Here is a 10,850-nt window from a genome sequence, read left to right as displayed (position 1 = left end):
ATTTCTCTGTGTTCTAGGAGGTAAGAAACACTGGGCATATCAGAAAGAAATTAGGGAGAAGGCATTTGTAGAGGAAAATCACCTGTGTATGGAGGAGAAATTGTCCCCTGGGGGCACTTTCTAATGTGTCTTCGATATTAGCCCTAAAGACTTTAGACGTGGTGCCTTGGGCACTAAGGTTTAGGGGTGAAAAAGTCAAGTACTTTCTAATGAGCTTGCTGCGAGTTTGGAAGTGGCTGGTTAAGCTTGGGGATGGGAGGAAATCAAGAGGCAAATTATCTTAGTGGTGTTTCAAAGCATATGGGTGTGTGGTGGGGGCCCAGATCCGAATTCTCCAAGGGAACAGTGGGGCTGGTGGCCCTGGCTGGACTGTAAGGCAAGAGTGAAGTGTGTAATAGGAGCGAAGCACTGGCCAGGAGACCAGCCCGTTGTCGGTAGATCTCAGGACACGGGCTCCTTCATCTCCTAACTCTCTGTTCTCCGTAAGGTGTGAGGCAAGATGCACTCAGCGACTAGGAGGTCAAGTAAAGTCTTTTGGAAAAGGATTTTTTTCTTTTCCTTTTTATAGTCTCTCTTTCAGCAGGGAAGCTAGAATAAGAAATACTCAGAATACTCAGGGCGGGGTACTGAGAAGAGAACAGGGTTCATATGCCCTGGAGGGCTGGCCTTTTTTTTTTTTTTAATTTTTTTGAATCGCATTCTCATTATAAAGGTTTTGTTGTTGTAAACAGGATTTAGAGTATTTTCAGGTTCTACTATTCATGTCTAAAGGGCAAAAATCTTGGGCAGCTACTTCAGAATCAACATGGTCCACCCACGGGCTCCCACTGAAGCCCACAGCAGCAGGACTCAAATGACTGTGCTAACACAGAGGTGTACAACTCAGGTCTGTTGACGTCAAAGGCAGGAAGACCCATCACCACCCTATGACGGGGGCGGGGGGATGGTTCAGGAGAGACTTCTGGAAAAGGTCCTGAGGTTGGTGTGGAATAAGTTCAGTTTCAAAACCCAGTAGAGGTTGGAAATGGGATCTGAAGTTTGGCTGTGAGGCCAGGGCAGGCGGCAGCTGCTTACATCACGTGGTCATAGAGTCTTGGTCGTCAGCTGAGGAGTGTGAGGGCAGGGGTGGGGGGACAGCTTTCTGGGGGAATGGCATAGAGAGACACCAGAATGATACAGAGCTTGTTCGCTCAGCCCTCGGTATTCAAGGGCCCGATGCATTTGGTAGAAGCGGAGACCATAAATCAAAAGCAGAAGGAGGGAAGCTTAGGAAGGAAGGTGTCAGGAAATGCGGAGGAGGGGGACAGCGAGCTAGACAGACATAGGCTCATCAGTGGTGATGAGTATTGTAGAAGACGAGGCCGAAGGCTGATGACTGGGCAAGCACCTGCTTGGATTTTGCTAACAGGGCCCTGGTTACCTTGGAGGTTTAGGAGAGCCGTGTGGATGTGAGGCAGACTGCAGGGGATTCGGGCTTTAACCAGTGGGAGGAAACACAGAAGAAGTGTGGAAGAAAAGAAAAAAAAAGGAACCAGGCTCCAGTTTCTGTTCTGGTATCTGCCTGCCCGTCTCTGATTTTGTAACAGATAATCCTTCTGTATAAATTTGATTGAATGACCTAAAGGGGATTCGGGTGGAGGGATATGGTATTGATGACATCAAGTCAGCCATAAGGAAAGGAGGCCATGATACATAAATTACCCACAGCCAGAATGGGAAAGCGGGGATGGAAGATTTGAATAAGGAAATTTGTTTGGAGCAAATTAAATGACATTAGAATGCACAAACAACACTGAAAGAAGAAGCTGGATGCTGTCCCGCAGCCGGCCTCGGCTTTGCGGGCATCTTGAAGCTTTGTAAATGGATAGCTGGGAGAAGACTTGGAATCATGGGTGTATCCTAGAGGGGCAAACTTGGGCGACTACCTTCGGTAGGCCAATTTCCTGGTTTGGAAAATGGCAATAGGAATGTTAAAAAAAAAAAAAGACATGTAAAATACTTGGTGTTAGAAAGGCTCTTATTAATGTATTTAAATCACTTTATTCAGGCATGATTGTCATGCAGAAAACGGTAACTATTCAATGTGTAGAACTTCAGGTTATACACCTGTACAGGTGTCCCTGTCACCATCTCCAAAGCAAGCTTCCCTTTCCTCTTCCCTCCCCCTCCCTCCCTTCCTCTCCCTCCCTCCTTTCTTCCATGCTAAGAACCCTCTTAGCAGAACTGTAAATATTGCAATGCAATATTTTTAATTACAGACATTATGCTATAAAGCAGATCTCGACAATGGTTCTTAAATGTCTTGAAATACCTGGGTCATCCAAGACTTAAGTTAAAATGAATCATCTGCCCCACCTCTGTTCCTTATGTGACCTTGGGAAATTGTCTTAATCTTTTGTGCTGAATTTGTTTGTTTGTTTGGAGAGGGCTAGCATCTTGGATTACTAGAAAGGATCACCAAGGTGGGAGGGTACTAGAGTTGTGTGCCCACCTGTAACGAGTCTTTTTCTGTCCCACCAGCTAGTTCCCAAGTAACGACACAGAGACATAATAATTATGAAAGCTTGGCCTATAGCTTAGGCTTGTCACTAGCTCTTATAACTTAATTAACCCACTTATATTAATCTACATTCTATCACGTGGCGTTACCTCTCTTCCATCTTGTACCTCCTATTTTTTTTTTTCTCTTTCTCTGAGGTCTCCCATGTGCCTGGATTATCTCCTATTTCCTCTCTCTGTCGGAAGGCCTGCCTATGCCTCCTGCTTAGTTACTGGCCATTCAACTCTTTATTTAACCAATTACAGCAATACTTCTTCACACAGTGTACAAATAGCCCCCGACACCCACCAGTTATGTGTCTCTTGTGCTTTCTTGCTGTGCAATTACGAGTTGCAGAATGTCAGTGTGGATATTCTGCCACAGAGGGAGGGTTCTTAACCACCTGCAAAGCCACCATTCCTTCTGTCCCCTCTCCCGCTGAGCAGGTCACACTATTTCCCATGGTGACCTAAGAGCAGAGGTGGATTTTTAATAGCCCAGAGAGCTTACAGAAAATTAAAGCCATCCATTGGTATTGGTAATGACACTCTCTTTTGGGAGACGGCTCACATCATGTGCTGGGCCTCGGCTCAGCTGTACCAGCTATCCCAAACTTTGTTCTAAGGAGCTGTGCTGTTGGGAATGTCTCCAGCCCCATGCTGTACTCAAGACTCTGCCCTATATTCCTGTGCCTAAAGCAACTGGCATTCTTACGCTGTGCTTCTTCAGTGGGGCCCAGGAATCTGTCTATTCCTTTGACATCTGTCACACAAATGAGTCCTGTTCTGCAGAACTTGCTCATAACTGGGGTACTGAGGTAGGAGCATTCCATCCCATTCAAGGGCACTTCAAATCCCGCCACTCGTCACTGGTAATCCCATCTCAGAGGGCAGGACTGGCTCTTCAGTAAACCAAGTCATCATGCTCTTTGAGATACGGCTGGCTGTCTTCCAGGATAGCAGTTTGTAGCAAATTTCTATTTTCATTTTAGCCCACAAAATATGAGCTCAACTGTCATAATGGGCCTGCCTTTCAGCCTTGTAATCCTCACTGGTAAGCACGAAGGATCAGTATGTTTTCCTCAAGTCCTGACCTGTCATGCTCAGGTGATAAAAGGTTTTCAAACCAATCTTCTGTGCTCTTAAAGCCAATAACGATAGAGCTTCTTGCATTAGCCGGCATTTCCCCTTCCCACACCTACCCAGGTAAATGAAAGACTAGATAAGAGGCCGGAAGATAAGGGGACAAAGTGTGAGAAATGTTTATTGAGAAGGAAACGGAACATGTCCTCTTTCATGAGCACAGCGTGTTAAGTGGCTTGTTACAAGGGTGACCCCAGTGAATTTGGGAACAGCTCTGCCAACTCTAGTGTCACTAATGAGGGCCACCGGATAAGAGCCATTAACTCCTAAATAAAGTATTCATTCAACTTCATTTAGATTTACGTCCTATAAAGAATACCGACATTTGTACTTCCAATTTCAGAGCCACTGGCCACTGTGATGTTGTTTAGCAGGTAATTTAGTGTCATTTTCTGGTAGCTTTCAGGTGCAAGTGGCCAACACTGAGCATTCATTGACCCCCCCCCTTGCTATCTTTGGCACAATTTCTGACTTCGTAAATATAAAAGCACAGGTTTAAGGTGGCTAATGATACTACTGAAACACTGTTGATAAGAATCTATCTCCATGTGAACTACAAGTTTTTGTTGAGCTTTATTTACAAGATGGGGGCAGAAGTGTAGACTTTTAATAAGCTATCTTCAGAAATGAGCAGGAGAAAGACAAGCAGAGGATTCGAAGCAGCAAGGCCAAGATTCTCTGAACGATCCTTTCCGAAGGAGGAGGCAGAAGGAAATGGAAGTGTTTTCCCTGAACCACTGGTACCAGTAGCTCATGGCCTGGGTTTATTCTGTAAGAATACATATAGAGCTGGGCATGATGGCACACACCTTTCAGCCCCCTACTAGGGAGGCAGAGGCAGGAGGATCTCCATGAGTTGGGCCAACCTAGTCTACATCGCGAGTTCCATGACAGCCAGTCCTATGTAGAGACCCTGTCTCAAAAAAACCAAACAGTAATATATATACACAACGTGACTTATTCCACTTAGGCAGCCCATTTTGAAACACAACTTGGGTGATGGCTGGCCATTGTTTCTGCCCTGGTCGGCAGAGAGAACCAAGGGCAGTGAGGTGGCAGCCTTGTGAAGTGGGCCTGAGTGTACTTGAAGAAGGAAGCCTTGAAGCCTTCTGTTTGGATCTGGGCACATCCAGCCTTTGGGAGAGCTGCCTTCGTCAATGGATTTATTCAGTGCCTACAGGGGCTGCCTCCCCCCTGAGGGAGCTTGAACCGGGAAGTTGTAAATGATGGGCTGTGCCACCATAGAGCTTCACCATGATACATTTCTGTTTTAGGGCTGAAACCTAGTAACCCAGCAGCTTGAGTTCTCATCCCAGAGCTCCCGACAACGTTCTGGTGAACTCCCAAGTACACCTCAGCTGGAATTGCAGGGTTTGTTTGTTTGGTTGGTTGGTTGGTTGTTTTTTTTTGAGACAGAGTTTCTCTGCGTAACAGTCCTGGTTGTCCTAGAACTCTCTTTGTGGGCCAGGCTGGCCTTGAACTCACAGAGATCCGCTCGTGCTGGGATGAAAGGTGTGTACCACGCTGCCTGGCTTGGAATTGCAGTTTTGATTCAAGTACAAGGAGAACATCTTATTTCACATTGATAGTTCATTACTGATCTCTGTCTTGCAAATTATATGAAAATAATAAATATACACACATATACATATAGTTCTATACTGAACACTGGCTAGTCAGCTACCAGCATCCCAATACAGTACATGGAATAAAAAACCCTCTCCCTTCCCCTAAATCCCACAACTATCTTAAAACTATTATTGCAGAACTATGCTGATCCTTTTTTTTTTTTTTTTGAGTAGGTTGAAAGTGGCTGAAGATGAGGTCAAAATGGAAAATTTGGCACTTTAATTCGGTGGGTCTGTTGAGATGCATCGTAATCTATAAAAAGTGAGACGGCAGAGGAAGTCACACCAATAGAAAGCCCGAGTAAAAATTTGTAGCCAATAATAATATTGTTTAAAAACCCCAAACACCGGTCTATGTACGAGAAAGCAATTTCTCTTCCAGGTCCATTACCTAGTGCCAACCGTTAACTACTTCATATACTTCCAAACTTTGTTTTATAGAATTAGAAAATCCAGATAACACAATCTTCTTCATTTCCTTTCATTCTACCCCCCCAAGTCCCCAAACCCAGAGAACAAAGGCTCTAAATGCCAAATATAGAAAATAATCTGGAGGTCTGTTTATCAAACTAAATGTACAGTTGACTCTTAGTGTTTCTCTCATTCCTTGATGTTGGAGTTTGCTAAGAGGTGGCTCCCGTGGAGGTGTCTGTCCTCATCCCAGCCATCTGAAGCTGGCCTCTAGAACTGTGAGGTCTGGGTGAATGAGATGGTATCGGATTTGTCCACTGCAAAACCACCGTTGACATAGGACTTCTTGGTGTCTGAGTCTTCGTTATCGAGGATGGAGGATTCCAAGGCGAAGGGGTTTACGATGTTGACTTCAGATGAAACATCCATCTGCTCCAGCTCCTTCTTGGAGAGCTTCTCCACGATGCCAGTTCCAAATGCATCACCCAGAACATTCACCATAGTCCTGAACCGGTCCCTGGCAAAGAGACAGGAGAGTCAGAATGGGCCCAGATTTCATCTTTCTTCACTGATGTATGGAGAAAGAAAAGGTTCTGATGAGTTCAGTTAAGATTTAAGGCAATGCAGAATACTGTCCTCCTGGCTGGCCAAATGCCTCACTAGCCTGGGGCAGAGGTGGCTCCCAAAGGAACAGAATTAGAAAATGGGCTCTACTTGGTCCATGCTCCCAGACAGTAGCAATGACCTCTCAGTTTCCAGAAATTCCCTCCTTTCTTCCCAAATAAGAATGGGGTCTCCAGAGATACACGGAGGACACCAAGGATGACTCAGAACTCAGTAAGGCTTTGAGCTCTGACTTCTGTTTTGTGGCTCTCCTTGGTATCATGCACTGGAATTATGGGCTCTCTCTCCAAATATTTGGTTGGGGTGTATGGTATCAAATATGTGGGCCTCAGGTGTCCCTGGTGTACTCCTATCTTTACCAAATAAGGTCACTCCATGAACAACCCAGCAAAGACGTGGAAGAACATGGCCTCGATAACGAAGACTCAGACACCAAGAAGTCCTATGTCAACGGTGGTTTTGCAGTGGACAAATCCAATACCATCTCATTCACCCAGACCTCACAGTTCTAGAGGCCAGCTTCAGATGGCTGGGATGAGGACAGAACAAAATATATAAGCCAGTCCAGAAATAGATTCCTCTCTGATGTACCCTCCATTTGTCTTAATCCCTAGTAGACCAGAGAAGAGGCCAGTAGCAGGGAAGCCTATAGCGAAGGCCTACAGAGGAAGTGCCCATTTTGATACTGAGTATCTGGCATGGGGACTGTGACCATGGGCACACTCGTGAGGTGACACCATGAGAACAATGACTGCATCCTCAGAAGGATGCCCTTCCAAGAGGCACAGTGTCACAGGCTACTGGTCCAGCGTCCCTACATCCTGTAGTCTGGAGCTTCCTCTTATCCTGGTAGTAAGAGTCACTGATTCTAGGAAAAGCCAAGGGTTCAGGTCAGCCCAGTTTCTTCCTTTACCTGAGATGCCCATTTCTGTGCAGTGGTCACAGCTTCCAGGCCAGTTACAAGCTTGGAACCTCCACAGCATGACTGCTTTCCTTTCTCCAATCTTAGCTCCTATAAAACTGTACAACCCTGGTGCTCTCTAATCTGAAACAAGGCTTAATATGGAGCTATACTTACTCAAATGGCCACAGCAGAGCCACACCTTGGTACTGGAAAGCAGATGTATCGAAAACAAAGCCAGGGACCAGGCTGCTCCACTTTCAATTTTGGGCATCAAGGAGGCATATTTTCACCCAGATACTCCGTGGATGGGGTATGTGTGTATGAGACAGGAGAGAGCTGTCTGTGCCTAAGTGGTGTGACTCGTTGCCATCATAGTAGAACTTTCCTATGTTAAACCTTTACTGAACTGCCAGGCATACCTCCAGATACTCGGCTTATATGAACCCATTTGGTCTCTACAACAAGCCAACTGAAGTAGGCATAACTTTTCTCATAAACAATGCAGTTGGGCCTCAGAGGGGTTAAAGATCATGCTCAAGATCCCAAACCTAGTAAGATACCCGGTGAGGATTTAAACAGAGGCATATGCTAAACTTTTGCTCTTGTCACCAGCCCAGAGGATTCCAAGATGCCAGGACAGGTGCAGGGATTTTGAAGCAGATGGTGCCGTGTTTACTTGGGGCTGGATACGTGGGATGGCTATGGGGGCTCGCCCCGCCCCTTCACTATATTGTCTCGTATTTAAGCTCGTCTCCTAACCTTAAGTGTCACCAGATACACCATGAACTGATGGAGCTCACTGGCTTTTGAGAACCTTTCCGAAGTGGTGAAGAGTTAAGTTTAAGCATTTTATCAGATGGTTTCACCAAAAGGAAATGAAAGCGGCTCATTAGGCAATGTCAGGAGAAATGCCGGGCGCAACAAAGTATCTGCGTGGCTAGGAAGCTGCCGGCCCAACCAGCCGAGGCAAGGGTATTCAGTCCAACTCACAGGAGCCAGTCCACAGCGATGATGAGGGTGACATCCTCAGCAGGTAGGCCTACCGCACTCAGCACGATCACCATGGTCACCATGCCAGCCTGGGGCACGCCAGCAGCTCCAATGCTGGCAGCGGTAGCTGTGATACTGCAGCCAAAACACAATGGCAGGAAAGGGTTAGATCTCTCTTTCTCCCAGCAAGGCCTCAGGCCTGAAACCGGCTTCGTGGCTGTTACTGTTCTGCTCCTATAGTGGACAGCTACCACTTATTTGTTAACCAGTTCTGACTCATGTGTATCTATTAATCTGCCTACAATCCATCCATCATATATATATATTATCAATATATATAATATATATAAAACACACACATATATACATATATATCATATGATGGGAGCTGCTGGGGCTTCAGAGGAGCAGGATGTCACGGCAGCAGGAGAACATCTGGCAGATCACCCTAAAGCAAGGAAGTATAGAATCACAGCCAGTGACATCAAAACCGCAGCAGACTTACTCAGGGTAGTCGGAATTTACCCTCAGGAGCTTTTGTGCAAGGCTTTATCTACCTATCCAATGCCCCCATCCTGAGCGTCAGATCCCTCTCACTGGTGGCCTTCCTCCTCCAGTCTCTACTGCTCAATCATTTACAGAACCCTCAGTATGTGCCAGGGACTTCTGCTGCCTGGAAAGGGGAGTGGAGGGACCCTGGAGTATCTGATGGTCAAGGATGTCTGAGGTGACGGTAGAAGGTAGAGCCGTGGTTAAGCAGCTTTTATGTAATTTTCCGATACCACAAGACTCTCGCCTTCTCCAAGAACACCTGCTCTGGGCATTGAATTGAGACACTGTGTGACTCCATCCAAGGTACAAACATTCCTGAAGACATTCCAGCAGATGCACTTTGTGCAAAAGGAGGACTCTGGACTCCAGCGTAGGTAGCCCGGAGAAGCTTCCTTACCACGTATCGGACAAGCTCTCCCCTGAGCACACAGAATAAGGCACAGGGATTTTTTTCTCCTGGCAATGTGCAGTCTCTCACCAGCAGTATGTTTATTTTAATTGGGTCATTCTGGAGAAATGAAGGCTCACAGGGCCCCCCAAAGGACTTTGAACTGAATGAGCAGGCAGGGACCACCACAGTGGTTTCTGGAACTGTGACCTCACCCTCAGGCTAAAGTGCCATTCCCGGATGCGGGTGGGCTGAAAACTAGTGATCTTCAACTAGCTGAAGCCTGGATCTAGTGGCGAATACATTTCCCTCTGGCTCCCAAAGGTCTCCGAATTCTCAGAAAACAGATTCTGCTGCCCGTTCATCTGCCTGGTGCTGTGTTCTAGAGGCTGCTCACTGGCCAAATGCTAGCCAGGATTTTTGCCAAGTATGTGTTCCTTTAGTGGCCATGGCTACCGGTTTACAGTAACTTAAAAGAGTTTTAGAGCTGTACCAAATTCTCTACGAGTTTTAGGCTTACATCATCCATCAGGGCTGTCCTTCCTAAGTCCTCTTTGGAAAATCCAACTTTATTTCAATGCTGGGTGAAAAAAAATTAAACAATGCATCAGTGAGTTTTCTTTGTCAGAATAGATAAGTGCTCAGGCTCATTGATCCCCACTGGGAGCCTCAACATGTCATGGTTAGCCATGTCCTTACAAGCTTCAAGCTGGGCTTCAGAATCCATTCAGCCTGCCCTTGAGTCTTGACCTTGCTCACAAAACTTCTGTCATTTGACGGCCTTTGATGTGACCTTCAGAACATTGGATCTTCAGATAAGGGGAAATATATGAAAACCTATTCATCTGATCCGACATATCCTGCCTCAGCAAAAGGCTTTTCAGCTTCTGACATACAAGGTTCTCTCCTAGCATGCAGACGCAGTGGGACTGGCGCTGGGCTGTGACATAGTGTGGATATAGGTTTCAGAGTTAGACACAGCTGGCTACGTTCCTGGTTCGGCCCATTTATGATGAGCATTTTCTTCAGCAAGGGGTTTCTCTGAATCTCAATTCCTTGCCTGGATTTGGGAGGTTGGATGTCTGCAGGGCTTTTATGTAGACGAAGCTCTGTAATGATCAGGATGGTACCTGGGCAGCGAACTGAAAATACTTTTGCTTTTCTGCTAGAATCAGTACACGTGGCACTCTGAGTGCAGCAGGCACTACTCAGGGCTGGTTGAGCATCCTGAGGGACCAGGAGTCCAGAAAGCTGCCTGGCGGGCAGGCAGCAAAGCGCTGGGTTGATTAAGGTGCTACAAATGTGCTTTCCCATAAACATTTAAAATGACTGGCTCCCTTCTCCCTCTTTAAGAAAAAGACTTGATGTCTGTGCTGCAGGAAGGGACATCTGCTATTGACTTTTAAATAAAAGAAGGGACTCTGATGGTGGGAACCAGTCAGCTTTTTCTTTCTTTGTCTGGAATTACCCAGTCCATGGCAACAGCCCAAACCAAGCCAATCCTGAGGGAGAGAGGGAACTAATCCCACCCTCAAACAGGTGAAAGTTTTGGCTCTGCTAGGAAAACTCAGATTCTGACTTCTGGATCCTCTCTCCTACTGGGGGGAGCCTGTCTCTTTGTGTGGTGGTGGTGGTGGTGGTGGTGGTGGTGGTGGTGGTGGTGGTGGTGGTG

General features: G+C 46.4%; 1 protein-coding gene across 1 annotated transcript in view; it reads right to left on the bottom strand.

Annotated features, from left to right (window-relative positions):
• Window positions 1-3,776: 3,776 nt before the first annotated feature.
• The window catches only part of Slc1a1 (solute carrier family 1 member 1), a 74,916-nt gene continuing 67,842 nt past the window's right edge, over window positions 3,777-10,850 (bottom strand). The window contains exons 11-12 of the mRNA XM_005352105.3: window positions 8,239-8,373; window positions 3,777-6,237 (exon numbers count right to left, since the gene is read on the bottom strand). Of these exons, the coding sequence (XP_005352162.1) occupies window positions 5,991-6,237; window positions 8,239-8,373 (382 nt within the window). The 3' untranslated portion in view covers window positions 3,777-5,990. The remainder of the gene's footprint in view (window positions 6,238-8,238; window positions 8,374-10,850) is intronic.

The sequence above is a fragment of the Microtus ochrogaster genome, chromosome 8 (assembly GCF_000317375.1).
Source record: "Microtus ochrogaster isolate Prairie Vole_2 chromosome 8, MicOch1.0, whole genome shotgun sequence".
NCBI lineage: Eukaryota > Metazoa > Chordata > Mammalia > Rodentia > Cricetidae > Microtus > Microtus ochrogaster.
This window is presented reverse-complemented; position numbering and strand designations above follow the sequence as displayed.